Source organism: Suricata suricatta, chromosome 4, assembly GCF_006229205.1.
Source record: "Suricata suricatta isolate VVHF042 chromosome 4, meerkat_22Aug2017_6uvM2_HiC, whole genome shotgun sequence".
NCBI lineage: Eukaryota > Metazoa > Chordata > Mammalia > Carnivora > Herpestidae > Suricata > Suricata suricatta.
Window position 1 is genome coordinate 152,513,772 of NC_043703.1, and position 17,759 is coordinate 152,531,530.

Here is a 17,759-nt window from a genome sequence, read left to right on the forward strand (position 1 = left end):
CCAGTCCCTGCCTTCTTTCAGTAATTTATTAACGATGGCATTGTAGCTGTAACTGAATGACTATATCCTGTGTCTCTGTTTTTCTAGATTATTGCCCAAGGTCTAGGCTAGATAATTTTTATAAGAAAGACCACCTCTAAATGGTCTTCAGAGATCATGGGCTTTGCTTTTGGAAGCTGATTAGTAACTATGGTGAGTATGTGATTAGCATGGCTGGCTTTAGGCAAAGGGGCAAAGCAAGTGACATTTTGCAACTTTTCTTCCTTTCCATTCATGATTAAATACCATGCAAACCAAGAAATATTGTGTATTATAATGATACATATCAGATAACATTACAAAATGAAACATGTATGCTCATGCTACTTTTGTTCTTACGCGGCATAGTTATCTATGAGAAACTTTGAACAATTAGGAATAATATTGTTCTTCAATAGAATTGTGTGACAACCCTTGCAGTGGGCAGCTAAAAGTCTCTCCCCATGCCTCCAAATTATATTCCCTTCCCACTTTCTGTGTTTATTTGGTCCTCTTTCTGCAAGACTCAAAACACTTCTCAGGGGAATCATGGGCTTAGTCCCATTTTTCTATCATTAACTCTCCACCCTCCTCTTATAAAATCTAATGTATAAAACATGCTGTATTCAGTTATGAAGAATGTGCCAAAACCAGTCATTACAATTAGAGAAATTGTAGGGCATGTATCACATTCAGGATAGGAAAGTTACTATATTATTGTCTCTATTGAGATTTAGTTTTTAAAAATATCACTTAGTTTCTTCCAGACACTAGTTGTTTTTCATTCTGGCTGGCTAGCTCTTCCTGTAGCCTGATCCCTTGGGTCAATGACTTTTCTGATTAATTCATCTTTATTCTTAACTCTCAGTCTAGTGCTAGAGCTATTTCTCTACTTCCTTTGTCTCTGAGAAAGCAGAGCTTTATTTATTCTGGACCTTAGGTCAGTTTTTATTTTCTAGTTGAAACTACCGGTCTGGAGCTATGAAATTTCATTGTTCAAGACCCAATTCAAGTCTGTCTTTTGTGAAGCTTTCTTGCCTACCCTATCTAGAATTCATTTCATGATTCTTGAATTTCTTTTCTCTCTTTCTTTCTTTCTTTCTGTGAGAAAGTAGGGGAGAGGCAGACGGAGAGGGAGAGAGAAAATCCCAAGCAGGCTCCATGCCCAATGTGGATATCATAACTGTGAGTCAGATGCTTAACTGACTGAGCCACCCAAGTGCCCCTTTATATTATTTATTTCTTAATCATACTTATTTTATATATTATTCACTTGATATATATTCAACCCCAAAGATAAAAAGATATTACCATCTATCGTATGGCCGATTCCATGTTATATGTTGGAAATACAAAGGTAAATAAGATAACTGTTCCAAGTGTCAAGGAGTGAATAACTTAGTGGAGAAGATAGTACAACACAACTAAGCATCATATGATTTTGTAAGTATTTCAATAGATGTCTGAAATCTTATGGAAATGTGGGTGAAAAATTAACTAGTATGGATAAGAAGGTAGTTTTACAGAAAGTTATAAGCTCAGGAATACAATGAATGAATATGTCCTTCAAGAATCAGTTCTGGGGCACCGTTTCCTCCTGGACACCTCCCCTAAAGCTTCCAGACTAGGTTTAGTCTCCTTTTCTCAATGCCTGGGTGTTCTCTATGGTAGCGCTTATTGCATAATACTATAATAAACTCTATATGTCTGTCTCCTCTGCTATACTGCAAATTCCTTGAAAAAAAGACTGTGCTTATTTATCAATGCCTAATACCTAACAATGTGCCTGTTGCATAATAGATACTTTTTTAAAAGTTTATTTATTTATTTTGAGAGAAAGAGTGCAAGTTGGGGAGGGAGGGGGAGAGAGAGAGATAGAGATAGAGAGAGAGAGAGGGAGAGAGAGAGAGAGGTGGGGACAGAAGATCTGAAGCCTGTGCTGACAGCAGAGATCCCGATACGGGGCTCAAACCCACAAGCCATGAGAGCATGACCTATGCCAAAGTCAAATGCTTAACCAACTGAGCCACCCAGGTGCCCCCACAATAGATATTTTAAATGTCTTCTGAAATGAACAGCAATGAGAAAATGAGTAGGGAATTGCAAAGCAGTTTTGTGTGGTACAGTGTTAGAGGCATAGGAGAGAGAAATGATGTGACTAGCGATTAGTCTGGAAGGTAGTTTAGGACAAAGTGGTGACGGGCTGATTAACTAGGCTATATCGTGGGCCATGTATTGTTAATTATCCTTTTACACGCATATTTCTTGCAAGAATACAAAGATTATATTTTATATGTCATAGTAGTTACTTGAGTATCAGGCATACTTCCTTGCACGTAAAAGGTGCTCAAGAAATCAAATCATAAGATAAGAGCATCCATTAAAAGTACTTTGAAAACTATGTTATCATTCAATTGCCAGTGATTACTGAATGCTAGTGAGCAGTGGCTACACTCTGCTCCAGATAATGATGGAAGAAACATTCTTTTGATCCATTGTTTTTCCATGAACTGAACCTATTTCCATTCTGAAATCCTAGAACTATGAGCAAACTTACAATACTGAAATGGTTACTTTATTGTTTGTGGGAAATTCTGTATTCTCCACTCATAAAAAGTATTAAATGAGATTAAAACAAAATAATATAGTTTTGTTTCATTTTTTAAAAGTAAAAAAAATTAATATTTATTCATTTTTGAGAGAGAGAGAGACAGAGTGCAAGCGGGGGAGGAGCAGAGAGAGGGAGACACAGAATCCGAAGCAGGCGCCAGGCTCCCAGCTGTCAGCGCAGAGCCTGATGCAGGGCTCAGACTCACAAATCCTGAGATCATGAGCTGAGCCGAAGTCAGAAGCTTAACTGATTGAGCCACCCAGGTGCCCCAAGTTTTGTTTCATTTTTTAATTAAAGTGTTAACAATATGTGCTGGCATCAATATAGAGTCTGTCTTGTCCTTAGTCAGACAAGACATCTTGTCTGTCTTGACCTTAGTCAGATGAGATACAGAAAACTGCGTGGCTGGCTACAGCTGCAATTCTGTAGTGAGAATTGACTTATATAGTAATGTCTCTGAAGTGCTGGAAGAGAGAATTTGAGTCAGTACAACGCTGGTAACTTTTTAACAACTGGCTTTCTCGAAAGGAAGAAACAAACAAGCATATCCTGATTTCTAGTATTTGCCAATCTCAGTGATGTAAGTACGTCCATCATGGTCCACTCCAAGATACTCACATAAAATTATGGAAATGTGTAGTTGGGAAGAGATGCTGACAATCAGTTCACTTGAACATGTTTAGGAGCTAACATGGCACATTGCTAGTTTCAGGTTAATAATAACTATTGTAAATTTAAAATTTTTAATTCACTCCTACTTACATTTCCAACACTCATCTAAATGTTTTACATGGTATATTTCAATTAATTTACAAAACAGCGTATGAGGCACATTATACTGTATAATTCCCACTTACAGGAAACTATTTCAGAAAGGGTAAGCAATTTGCTCATGTTACACAGATAGGAAGAAATGGAGCATAGATTCAAACATAGACAATTTGATGCCCAAAGCTTACTCACCCAAACACTATTCTGTATTTCTTCCAGGATAAAACAATTATGGTTAGCATAGTTTTCATGTTAAATGTATTTTGTATTTGATGCAAACATATGTACTTGCTTAAAATTTTGAAGTAAATGATAGTTCTATGAATTTGCAATGTACAGGTAATTATTTTGCAACTAACCAAAACAAAGTGACTAATCTCAGCAGAAAAACTGTACAAAAAGGGAAAGCACTCTAAGTAATTATAAGCTTGTATAATGAAAAAAATGACAAAAATCTTACCATCTCAGAATCTTGAAAAGATTTCTTGTGTAAGGTTAATTAAAAAGAATTCACAATTATTTTTAAAAGAGCTGTTATTTACAATTACATGAATTCCAAAAATAATACAGACTCCTGCTTTTATTTCAGGAGCAAAGAATCTTTTAATTGACGTTGAAATTTATTAGAACATCAAATGGATGTTATAGCTGAACATTCCCACCTGGTTTTCCAACACTGAGGGCTCAGGAAAAAGGTTACTTTTGACTAGCTAAACATGCAGAAAATATAATAGTATATTAATAAAATAAGATTTAAAAATTAAAAAAGAAGAGAGAGCAGATAAAACTGTGGGTGTCTAAAAAAATAAGATGGCTGCAAACTTTGGAATCACGTCAGAAGACTTCAAGAAAGACCTGTCATTACTAAAGGCAAATGAACGAGCATGTATCCAAGGTCAAAAATGTGAGAGGGCTTTATATATATATACACACACACACATATATATGTATATATATATAATTTTTTAAATAAAAAATTTATCTATGGAGAACTTGGGAGGCTCAGTCGGTTAAGGATCCTACTCTTGATCTCAGCCTAGGGTCATGATCTTGGAGTTTGTGAGTTCCAGCCCCATGTGTGGCTCTGTGCTGACAGTGCCGAGTCTGCTTGGGATTCTCTCTCCCCCTTTTCTTCAGCCCCTCCTCTGAGTGTGTGTGTGTGTGTGTGTGTGTGTGTGTGTGTGTGTGGTCTCTCTTTCTCTCTCTCAAAACGGATAGACTTAAAAGAAACAATAATTTTTTTTAAGAAAGAGAGAGAGAGAGAAAGCACACAAGTCAGGGAGGGGAGAGAGAGAGAGGCGACAGAGAATCCCAAGTAGGCTCCAGGCCTCCAGTGCAGAGACCCCCACAGGGCTCGTACTCACAAACCTCGAGATCATGACCTGAGCTAAAGCCAAGAGTCGGATGCTCAACCAACTGAGCCACCCAGGTGCCCCAAGAAAAGGCTTTATATATATAAAGAAAGGTAAGAAGTTTAGCATTGTAGGAAAGCAAGTTACGCTTCAGAAGTAGACACAGAACTGAAAACACAGTTAGAAGATAAACTATAAAGAAGTTGTATGCCAAGCTGCAGACTGTATATTTTATTCTGTAAGTATCAAAGAATAGAAAGAAGTTCTGAAGGACATAATAACGTGTTTAATATTTTAAGAAAAAAAGCCTTTTAGTAGTGTTGGGTAGAAGTTGAAGAGAGACTAGTAAAAAGATTATTTTATTACAATATTCTCAGAGATGATGAGGGCCTAAAATTAAGCTGAAACATTATGAATAAAAAATGGGAATTAATTTCAGGGTCATGTTTGATGACCCTGATTTGATGATTGTCTGCACAGAAGTTGGATTTCAGGGAAAGAGTAAAGAAGAGAAAAAATTAAGAACATTAAGAGTTTCTAGTTTAGGAGCCTGGGTAGATAAGGATGTTAGTAATGAAAATTGAGAATAAAAAGAAGATATATAGTTTAAGGTATTTGCACATGCATTGTTTCATTTAAGATTTATTTATGTTATAAATTACCATTAGTGTTCTGCTGAAAGGTTAATTGCACATGTGAATATACACACCATTATGTTTCCTGAAATATTTTCCCCACCTAGTGCCTCTTAGTGACTTGATAAAAAGTGCTATTTCTGTCATATACAGCCATGTTTGTTTTAAATATTTTTAGCAAGTGATATTTTCCACTCTAACCCCTGCATTTGGTTTAAATATTTTTGTTAGCGGTTCTTATTAAATCTTTAATAATATTTATTATCTGACTTGTCAGTCTGAAACAAAGCTTGGGGTGTAGCATATTTATTCACCATTTATATAACTTATTAAAAGACATAAAAGAAAAAAACTACCTCATTAACTATCTGGTCCTACCATTAAACTTAAGTGGTGTTAAACCAGTAATAGTTAAAGTCAATTTTTGGGCTTTATGATAGCTCTCCATTTTAACATATAAAACCAAAACCAAAACAGAAAGTGCAAGACACTCTCAAGGCACCAACTGGATAGGTAAAGGTTTAGTGACAATAATATCATTCCATATTCGTTTTTTTCCCCCTCATTAACTGTGGTATTTAAGGCGAGGCACGGGGGATGGAAAAGTAAATAAATCTTTGCTTTGAAGAACATAGAGCCTAGTGGAGAGGATGTAAATAACTTACTACAGTGATGTTTTAAGTGTTATAATACAGTTAAAAATAAACTATAGGAACACAGACGAGGATGCAAGTAATTCTGCAGAGGGACTGGATACAGCAGGGAGGAGGTAGAGAAGCCTTCACAGCAGAAGTAACTTGGAGTAGAACCCTTTAAGGCTGAATAGGAATTTTCAGATGGAAAAAGAAAAAGACATTGAGAACCTGCCTGGAAAGGCATAAAAGTAACAAACAGCCTGGTATTTGTAACACGGTACAAACTGTAAAAATGAAATGAGATGAAATAATGAAATGAAATGAAAACAAAGCCAAAAAATGTAAGGTAGATCCTAGTTGTGAAGATCTGGCACTTTACGCACACAAGCCTTTAAGCGTTCTGAGGCACGGAGTGAACTGCTGACTTAACTCTAACAGGAGCTTGTGTTATATTTTCAGTGTGGGGTTTACCTCATGAGCTCCTTCCTTCTCTCCTTCATTCAGATCTGGACTGTAATAAGACACCAGACTGAAAGGAGTGACAGGTGCTGTCCTTAGAGCTCAGGTTACTGTTATTAAGGAGGGAGGAGCGTTCAAAGAAAGGGCAGGTAAGGTGATCTAGAAATATGTGACATTTGAAGTGGACTTTGAAGGATAGGCAAGATTTGAACAAATCTCATTTATATTTTCATTTTGATGGGTTGAAGGTGTAACTTTTGCATTTCTCACTTATAGTGTATTTTTAAGGTAGCATTTAAAAAATAAAGCAAAATACCACATGAATAATAGTTTCAATAGGCATTGATTAAAACGACAGTGGTCGTTAGTGTAATGTTCAAGTAAATAAGTGCAAAAAAAGACTTCTTTTTCTGTCTTCATTGCTATAAGTTTCTTTAAGGCCAGGAAAAAAAAAAAACCCAAAAAACTCTCTACCTTTGTGTATAACTAACAGTGTCTCAGACACAGTTCTCAAACAATTGTTAAATTAAATTTAATACTTCTGGGTTTTATTGGATTCTAGTCCTAAAACAATCCAGTTTTTAAATCATGGTGTAATGGAGATCTAAACAAATAGTATGTTCTTGGAAACCTAGTAAGATGAAGAAATAAACACCAAATTACAGATCAATCTAGAATCACAAAGTTATGGCCTTTATTTTACAGATAAAAAGCTTGCTCCTGGGATGCCTCCTTGTCTCAGTCAGTGGAGCATGCTTGGTCCTGAGGTCGTGAGTTCCAGCCCCACACTGGAGGTAGAGTTTACTTTAAAACAAAAACAAAAACAAACAAAAAAGAAAGCTTGTTCTTAATATTATGTGAGTGCACTATTTGCTATGCAAGTCAGTCCTGATGGGCTGATCACAAGCATAGAACAGATTGGATTAGTATGGAATGTACCATTGTAGAAAGTCTGAGGTGAAAAAAGGAATGGAATTTAAGATACATAGACATAGACGTAGCACTTTGAGAACTCACTGATGCATAATTTGAACAATTGCCACATTGTTATTTTTAGTGTAGATGAAGTGCTTATACTGCAAGGCTTTCTACAAATTTAAGCAAACATTTCTCTTCAGGAATTTACAAGCTAGAGTGATAGCAAATACCAGAATTGGATTCACAATGTATCTAAGAGTTTTTATAAGACGGGAGGCTGATGAACGTCTTATTACCTAAAGTAGAACGCTAGTTGGAACACCTGGGTGGCTCAGCCACTTAACCATGGAACTGAGGCTCAGGTCATGATCTCGGGGTTGGTAAGTTCTAACCCGGAGCCAGGCTCTGTGCTGACAGCTCAGAGCCTGGAACCTGCTTCAGATTCTGTGTCTCCCTCTCTCGCCCCTCCCCCGCTCATCATTTTCTCTCTCTCCCTCCCTCTCTCTCTCTCTCAAAAAATAAAGATTAAAAAAATAAAAGAAAATAAAGTAGTCCACTAGTCATATCTTGCCATATATGCTCCCATGGGTGCCAAAATTTAGGATTCCTGTTGCACATTATGGTGGTTCTTATAAATTTTTGCCAGGGAACATATACTGACCAACTTTGAAACAATCATTAGGGGATTGAGGTTTTGGATTACTGAACAGTAATCACACGTTACTTAATAAACATGTACATAATAATAATAAACATTTTGAAAATCATTTTCTTCTTTTTTTCTTCTTTATGATTATGGAATTGACAAAAACCAGAACGGACTTGACTAAATTATTCTCAAGGCAGAGGGAAAGAGAACAATGTTCACACAACTTATTAGGTAGGAGTGGAAACTGTATTATTTATGCTTACCATAACTGGACTAGTTGAAACAGCATTTTTTATCTGTAAGTTATTTTATCTACAATATGGGGTGGGGGACCCCCACAGCATAGTGAAGATTAATTATTTTCACACATTTCTCCCCCCTGAAATATTCAGATTGTTAAATACCAGTGCCTTTTTTCACCTAAGCACACTTTATTATTGAGGTGGAAATCTGATTTTAAATGTCACCGGGATGATTAAGAGCGTTTTTTAAAAGTTTTTCCAGACATGGAGAGATTTGATCTGCTGCTCACAGAACACACTTGTTTTTTCCTGGAGAAGATTCTCCAGAGCAACTGTGGAGAAGCCGCTTCTGAGGAAAGCAGAATTTTAGAATTTTAAAAACAGAGCGGTTTCTATTCACAAAATAAAAAGAGAGAGAGAGAGAGAGAGAGAGATTCTGACTATCTGCCTTAATTCTACCAGAGGGAAGGAAAATATTTAGACCGGTTACAGTTCAAGCACCCACAAGAGGCGCTAAAAATAGACAATGTAACGGCCCCAGGAGCTCGGTGCTGTGAGGGAGAGAGACCGGAGCTCGAGGACAGCAGGTAGAGTGGGGGCGGGGCTGGCCGGCGGGGGCGGGGCTGGGGCGTGGTCGGGTGGGACTCTCCCCAGGTCCCGGCGGAAGCCGGCCTCAGGGGGCGTGGCAGGGGCGTGACCAGGCGGAGCCGCCGGGAGCCTGTTAAAAGCCGGGCGCCTGACTGGAACTTCGAACGGAGCCCCTCAGTTCGCAGTCATGTCCGTCCCGCGCTCCGCGGCGCGAGGTGCCGAGTTCAGGGAGCCTGCCACCTCCTTCCCGCCTCCTGAGGACCCTGAGTCTCGAGCACCCAGAAGTAAGCGGCCCCGTCTAAAGGGGCCTGGCAGCGCCTCTGAGGTGGAGTGGAGGCTGCCTCTGGTGCCTCGCCTGTCTGAGGTGGACAAAGCCTGGCAGTTGTCGCCCAGACCCTTCAGGGCGCTTCTTTCAGCCAGTGTGCTCTTTGGTAACTCCACAGACTCGCGTGTGGAGAAGTCAGTCAGTGGGGAGCAGATATGTCATCTGAGATGCCAAGGCAAATTTGAGGCGAAGAGATGTTTGCAGCCTCTCCCCTCACAAAGTTTTGATTCTGGTGTCAGGGCTTCTGGAAGGTCTTGTGAAGCAGGACTGAATGACGAAGAGGTGGCGGGTGTGCACCCCAGCGACAGAGCTGGAGCGGAGGTCCGTCCGCTTGTGCCCAACGCCTCCATACACGATATACATGGAGTTAAAAAAAAGGCGGATGGAAAACAATATTCAGAGCAAGGGAGGGACAATATTCAGGGAGACAATCGTTATGTAAAACAGACAGAAAACCTATTTTTGGATGTTACCTTTTACAAAGAAACCAAATCAACATTTCATGATATTAAGTACGGATGTAAAGCTGACAGTGTTATGCCATCACATAAAAAGGAAAATAACGTTTCCGCATCTACACTAAATATATCAAAATCTCAAAACCAGCCCAGCATGGAAATTGCCAAACCCAGCTATTTTAGAGATAGAGGCACAATAAGTATCCCTGAGTTTCCAACTGATTTAAATAGCAAAATGTCCTCTGTCTATTTAAAGGAAATAGCGAAGAAAAAGAATGACAAAAACGAGGCATATGTTAGGGATTTCACAAACATTTACTGGTCCCAAAATAGACCTGATGTTAAGAAGCAAAAGTTACAGGATGATAAAAACATTGTGGATGCCGAAGCAGAAAATATTTTTTCTGCATGCTATGAAAGTAACCACCAGTCACTCAGCAACCAAAATATTTGTGTGAGAAAAAAAGACTTGATCAGTTTAAACTACTATAACCACAGTAGTATCAAATCTGATGTAACAGACTCTGAAAAGAATTTCACTATAATACTAGGGAATGCAAATTTGGGAGAAGCAGAAACATGCCTGGACGTTTATACATTTACCAGATTAGAAAAATCTCAAAGCCAGAACTGTAATATTAGTCACCTCTTAGAAAAAAAGAGGGCAGTTTGTTGGATTTGGGGTAATTACAAGACACAAAGTGAAAATATTAAAAAAACTGGAGAAAAATTGAATTTTCTACAGTTATTTGAAATAGATCTTTTAAGCAAAGGAGATGATCACTATACAAAAGCCATGAATACACATGAAGAACAATCACTGCCTCTCATGATAGGAACACTTGATAGCCAAAAAGCTTTAATAAATTTGTTTTGGTTAAATGGCAAAGGAGAAAACAATAATATGCTACAATTAAGATATTCAACTTCACAAAAAGGCTTTCATTTAAGCAAAGTTTTTGAAAATTTTATTATGGAAATTTTGAGTTTTCATGAAAATATCTCAGGAAATCAAAAAAATGATAATGTTTTAACCTGGTATGAAATTTTTGAGGATAAAATGCAAGTTGATCTCCAAAATCTAATAATTGAGAATATGACTGTCAATAGAAAAAATGATATGTTAAGTATGTATTTACAAACAAGTGTTTCAGGACCTCTAAACAGCATATTGAAAACCAACATAGCTTCTTTGCTGAGTAACTTTGACTGTTTAATTAGAATTGAAAATCATTCTAGGACAGAAGAGAGATGCACTGTCGAATGGATAGTGTATTTGCCTTATTCAAAAAATAGTACAGTGGAAAATCATACTGTATATCCAGCAAGGACTTTAACTTTCTCAAGATTATTAGAAGGTAATATGAAACCAATGTTAGAAAAAAGTAATTTATTCAAAACTGGACAAGTTTTTGAAGATTCCACAAAAACACCTTCCTTCAGTATGACAACTAAAAATGAACATTTCCCAATTGTTGAAACATATGAAAAAAATCCTCTTTTAATGGATTTTGATGACATGGATGGACTTTCTTTGACAAAAGACATTTATGAGAATGAGAGTTGTCATGAACAATTCGTAAATGAGGAAAATTGGACCCACTGTAGTCCTAACACTGTTAAAACACATGTTAAGTCTGGCTCTCAATATATACAGAACCATAGATATATTAATGGAAAATTTTATGAAATAAATATGTACAACCAAGATTCAGATACTGAAAGAAAAATGGAGCATAATAAGATCAGCAGCTTTAATTTTAAGTGCATATTTGAAGATTTCTTCAATATTAGGCCACAGACCGTACCAACAGACCACGACATAAACCATAGTGAACAAACCAATCTTGGGACTCTAAATCAGGTGCTAAATTTTGGGAGCTCACTAAGTGAAATCGATGGGAGAAAACATGACTCACTTTTGAAGGAGGAAGTAAAAGTCACAGCACAATGTTTAACAAACAAATGCCAAGTTAACAAAGATATTAAGATAGAAAAGGAAGAGAAAAATAATTTTTATTTAATGGATGGCATGCTTTCTATGCAACTAGTTTCACTAATGAGTGAAAAAGTAAATGTGGAAGAAACCAAATATATTAATCAAAATAATGTAGCTGACATAAATGAATATGAGAGTGTTTTGCAAGAAAGTGAGTTAGCTAATTCAAAGCATTTTCATCCAAAGAATGACTCTACAGAATGTGTTAATCACCAATTTGAAACTGATTTGAGTCTGGGGAACAATGAATGTTTTCAGGATTTAACTGCCAAGTGTTTATCAACAGAAGCTCAGACAATAGTGAGCAATTTTGAGATGAAGAGTAAATTTGATTTAGTACTTGAAGAACTTCATATGTTTCATGAAATCAGCAAGGAAAATAAAATTCTAAGCACTGAGGAAGCAAACAATGGACAAGAATATTACTTTAGAGAAAATGATATTGAGGAGGTAAAAACGGAAATGAAAGCTGCATCTTCTTCGGTCCGTGATACTATAACATGTCCTAATATGCATAGAAGACACCAAAGTTTATTTAAATGGAAAACAGTATCCAATAATGGGGAACAGGAAGTTCCAAATGAATATTGCTGTTCAAGAGCAGCAGAGGAAACATTACTTCATCCTACTTCTAAGGAAGGTATGAAATTAGTTTTAAAATGTTTTTTTTTAATCATGATAGAAAAATGCTTTTTTCCTGTGTAGGTCAAATATATAATTTGGGGGGGAAAGGAGATAGACTGTCCAAGACAGTATTTATTGATGCACATTATTTTTCTTTGAAATCCTATTCAATCATTAAATAATATAGTGAAGTTAAAGGTAGCAAGTGATGAACACAATTTTAAGATTATTTATTTACTCTGAGAGAGAGAGAGAGAGTGAGTGAGCAGGGTTGGGGCAGAGAGAGAGGGAGAGAGAGAGAATCCCAAGCAGCCTACATGTGGTCATTGCACAGAGCCAGACGTGGGGCTCAAACTCAGAAAACCAGGAGATCATGACCTGAGGTGAAATCAGGAGCTGGCCATTTAAAATGTTTTTTTATTTATTTTATTTATTTTATTTTTGAGAGACAGAGAGAGAAAGCGCGAGCAGGGGAGGGTCAGAGAGAGAGACACACACAGAATCCGAAGCAGGCTCCAGGCTCTGAGCTGTCAGCACAGAGCCTGACGCGGGGCTTGAACCCACGAACCGTGAGATCATGACCTGAGCCGAAGCCCGACGCTTAACCGACTGAGCCACCCAGGCGCCCCAAGAGTTGGCCATTTAAATGACTGAGCCACCCAGACACCTCTACAAGTGCTAAAATTTTTAAAAGGAGATTTGATGAATCCTGCTTCATTTATCCAAATATTAGAAGCCAATAGGAGGAAACATTTTTGGGAAAGTAATTTATAGTATTAACATTTAATGTAAGAATTTCTTTTTGTTGTAACATATTGGTTAATATTTTCAGACTGTGAAAAACCTTCATCTAAAAGGCCTGCTTTTTTCTCTGATGAACTTAAGGAGGAAAAAATTAATTATTTACTGAAGGGAGGTAAGATTTTTGGTTATTTTCTAGAATAATAGTCTGAGATGACTATTGCATTTTATGTTTTTAGCATGAGGATATACTTAGCTTGTTAGGAAATAAATGCAAATTTAGCACTTTTGTAACCATTAACGGTTTACTGATGCAAATTCTAATAGTTAGAAATCAGCAAAATATTATCACTTCTCAGCCTTTTGGCTAAGATCAAGTGTAGAAATCAGCTAAATATTTTTTTCCCAGTGTTCAGCTTGTTTCTTTTTTTTTTTAAATAGTTTATTGTCAAATTTCTTTTTTTTTAATAGTTTATTGTCAAAAAAATCAGCTAAATATTAAAATGGCTAGAATCAGCCATTAGAATGTTATTGGGCAACGTGCTCTACAAAACTGTGTTTAAATATTTGCAGGGATGCATTGTAATCGTTATGTGATGAGACGGGTTATGTTTGTCTAAGATACACGTATAATGTGTGTAACATTAATTAGCAAAACCAAAAAAGATATTTATTGAAGGTGGCTTTTCATTGATAAGATGTTATTCCAAATTACATATTTATTATCTATGTTCTCTCTTCTTTAAATATTATAGGGCTTTCTATATGGATATTTTATTTAGTAATTACAAAACTAATATCATTTGGATATTATTCATATGATAGGACTATCGCATTTAAACTTTTGATTACTATTAAAAAATTAAAGAAAAGTTAAACAACTAAAAAAGGTGTTTGCCTAAAGAAAAAGAAGGTCTATAGTACCTGAATGAAACGCACTAAGTCTAATGTAGGGTTGAAATTAGGAAACTGTTTTCTAAATGACTAAATTTGCATATGGTCAGAATTGCAGGTACTAGGCAACAAGACTAGATCTAGAAAGAGTAATGATGTAGGTGAAATGTATCTACCAAAACATCTTCAGTCATGGATCATTTCTCAAAATATTTCTGAAGGAAGATTAGGAAGCAATGTTTGGAGGATTTGAAGGAAGATTAGGGAGCGCCTATTCATATAGTCACAATGCTTATAATTGTGATAATGAAATGAGTATATGAAGAAAATTAAAGTATGTGCACAAACTGGAAAAATATGTTACATTTGTTGGAAATATCTGGACCCGTATACTCTATTATGTCTTCACAAGGAAAAGAGCCTTGTCATGAAATAGGAAAAATAACATGGTCAGCCAGAATTATTTAGTACCACGTTAGGACAGTTCTCTTGGATTTACTTGCAAAGTGCATAAAAATGCTTTTCTGAAGCTTGTTAAAATTCATAGTGGAAGGAAAAAGTTGGGAAATGCTGGAGAGGGGGGCTAGTAAAAATGGACCAATTCTGTCTAGGCAGAGGGGGTGCCTGCTTATGCTTCTGCCTATGTGACTTTAAAGGCACTGGGACGTGGTGGGTTCTGCACTGGTGCTGAAATGTTTTTGACACCTACCACTCGTCATCGTGATGCCTTCATTCTACCAGTCATGTCTCCAGCGCATCCGGTCTCTCTGTTTCTCTCTCCTGTCTCTCTGGTGTGGAAAATGCAGGTAGCGTGAAATTTGAACACGTGAAATATGCCAGCCAGTCAGTGCACCAGGTGCTTTGTATATCATTTCGCACCAAACCTTCCTGAACCCGAATGTATATATGAATCACCTGGGTGTTCCTATTAAATGATTCTGATTCCTTTGTGGGGTAGGCCCAAAGATTCTGTATTTGCAACAAGCAAATGTAGATGCTGCTGGCCTGTGGATTTTGATCTGCAAGGATTTAGAAAACATTTGAGTTGAGTGTTATTTCTAAAAGGCTACTAATACATTTTATGACTTTTGAACGTTTAGAATTGTTAAATAACACAAAGCAATAGATTAATCTGGTGTACAGTAAAAATAAAAGGGATCACAATCTATTTATAAAAAGGTAGGAAATCCAAAAAGACAAGGAGGATTATCTTCATAGCCCCAATTTGAGGACTGTTTAAGGACATATGCTTTGCAAAAGGCCTCTGTTGATATAAAGTCGTTCGGTGATTTCCTACCAATTGCAAAATTACCAGAAATATCTGTCATATTAGACCATGAAAGAGGAAAGTTATTCTTTGAAAAAGTAATCAAGTGGACTAATCATGGATTTGTTCTGAAATAATAATCTCATAATGAAGGCCGCTTAGTATAAATTGCTGAAATTGTCTAATTTATAACCAAATCTAGCCTATCATACATGGTTCAACAATTTTGTTTTATTTACAAAATGAAAACAACCAGTAATGTTTTTTCTCTTATTTTTTATAATTAACTTTATAATTTTAAGGTTGAATAAAGTGCCATAAACTGATTTACAGCTATTTTTGTGTCTTTTCCTCCCTTTTTACATTTAGTGAAACTTTGAATTTTATTTCATTATTTTTTACATTGGTAAATGCACAGGTTCTGTTTGGTTCAGCTTAATAGAAGTCATGCTATTTATCTTTTATCAGAATTATTATTAGGTTGCTTATGCTATTTTCAGTAAAATGTACTATTATATTAAGGTCATACTTATTCATTAAAGCTGGCTGAAAGTCTGATACATTTTTAGCTTTGTATTTGTCCCTCAGTGTTTATTATTTTTTTTAAAAAGCACTCGGAAAATTAGAGGTATTTTTGTATTTTGTTATCAAGCATAATTAATACTGTCTGTTCTACTGATTAATAGATATACCTCCTTGAAGTGTTTTGAACTTTTTTGAATGATAGTATGATGTTAAATAAAAATTTCAAAATCAGAGCCTTCCATTTATATGTAATAGATGAAATACATTTGTGCTCTATTATTGAAAGCCAAATGTAATCATTAACAGGATAGCCTACTGTTTGGCTTCAAAAAAAAATATGACATGGTTTTTAAAGTCACAACATCAGGTTAATTATATAGTTTTGTTACTGTTTTCAAGTCAGACTGCCTGACTGGAATGCTGATTTTATTTAGTTGTTATTTTATGTGGGCAAGTTACTTAACTTTCTTTTTGTTGAGACTTTCACATTTTAAAAATGGAGATAGGATTAAGTAAACTAATGAATTTAAAGCACTTATTAGCTCAGTGACTCAGTAAATGTTTCTAGTTTATGATTAGAAGTAAGTAAAACTTTTTAAGCTTAGAAACTACAAGTACAATTTTTACTCCCTTATGCACTTTTATTATCTTATATTTTAGGTAGTAATTTTTCACATGGAATTTCAAGAGTACTACCTCTTAAGACATGCAGTCGACCAATCAGAATTGGTTTGTCAAGAAAAGCTAAGCTTAAACAACTTCATCCCTATCTGAAATAAATGTTATGAGGACTTAAAAGAAGACAATGGACTTTAAGATTTCAAAACATTTTGCAGCATTTATAAGTCTTTTGTTTCTTCCTTTAGTTAAATGCTTTCTCTTAGTTTGGGAGTTTTGGGCTTTCTTTATTATGAAGTATGGAGAGGGTTGTGCATGTGTATGTGTGAATTATCTACCTTTAAACATTACAAAATATTTCATTGATGTTTCCATATTATATTATGACATTAAAAGCTTTTCATATTATTTTCATATTATACATTAAAGGCTTTTCATGATCTAAAACATGTCAATTTATTATTTTTCATGATATATGTGTATAAGTCTTTTATGGAGATGAATAATAGCCTTTATAGGTTTCTCAAAAGGATCCGTGACTCATAAAATTATAACATACCACTGTTATAATCCACTTCTCTTGTTTTTTTTTTTTAAGTAAAAAATAGAGGTGTAAAGAGGATGGTAAGATTTTTAAGATTACAAAGTTAGTGTCAGGATTGGAATAGAGGCACTTACTGAAGAATTCTTTCCTACTTTTCTCTGCATTCGCTTTCCAATTAAAAAAAATGTAATGTGTACTTATTTTTTGAGAGACAGAGAGCGACAGTGCAAGCAGGGGAGGGGCAGAGAGAGAGGGAGACACAGAATTGGAAGCAGGCTCCAGGCTCTGAGCTGTCAGCACAGAGTCCAAGGTAGGCACTCTAGCTCACAAACCATAAGATCATGACCTGACCTGAGCCAAAACTGGACGCTTAACCAACAGCCACCCAAGCACCCTTCACTTTCTAATTTTTATTTCTCTCTCACAGTCTGCCTTTGGCCCCAGAGCAGAATTATGATCATGTAGTTTATACCTACTCTTAATTTATTCACTCATAAAACAAATGCATTTTAAACCTACAATTGTATTAAGTTCAGAGATAGAATACAGAAGAAAGCATGTTTAGGAGTCCACTTTATGGAACTCATTTTCTCTGCTTGAGATTGGTAAAGAAATGTAGAATATACATAATTTAAGGGTAGCCATCAGTAGAATAAACATTTTACAGAGAAGTAACAGTAAAATTGGCTACTTAACATATAAAGTAAGGAAAGAAGGAGGCATCAAAAAAGCATTAAAGGGGTACCTGGGTGGCTTAGTCATTTGAGCATTCGACTTCAGCTCAGGTCATGATCTCATGGTTTGTAGGTTCAAGCCCTGTGTCGGGCTCTGTGCTGACAGCTTATTCAGAGCCTGGAGCCTTTCTTCAGAATCTGTGTCCCCTCTG

General features: G+C 36.1%; 1 protein-coding gene across 1 annotated transcript; it reads left to right on the forward strand.

Moving 5' to 3' along the window:
• The first annotated feature begins 9,065 nt into the window (after window positions 1–9,065).
• RAD51AP2 (RAD51 associated protein 2) lies at window positions 9,066–16,642 on the forward strand. Its single transcript, XM_029936370.1, has 3 exons — window positions 9,066–12,300; window positions 13,117–13,200; window positions 16,372–16,642. The coding sequence occupies exons 1-3, from the start codon at window positions 9,066–9,068 to the stop codon at window positions 16,488–16,490; spliced, it is 3,438 nt and encodes a 1,145-aa protein (XP_029792230.1). The 3' UTR covers window positions 16,491–16,642.
• Window positions 16,643–17,759: the final 1,117 nt, after the last annotated feature.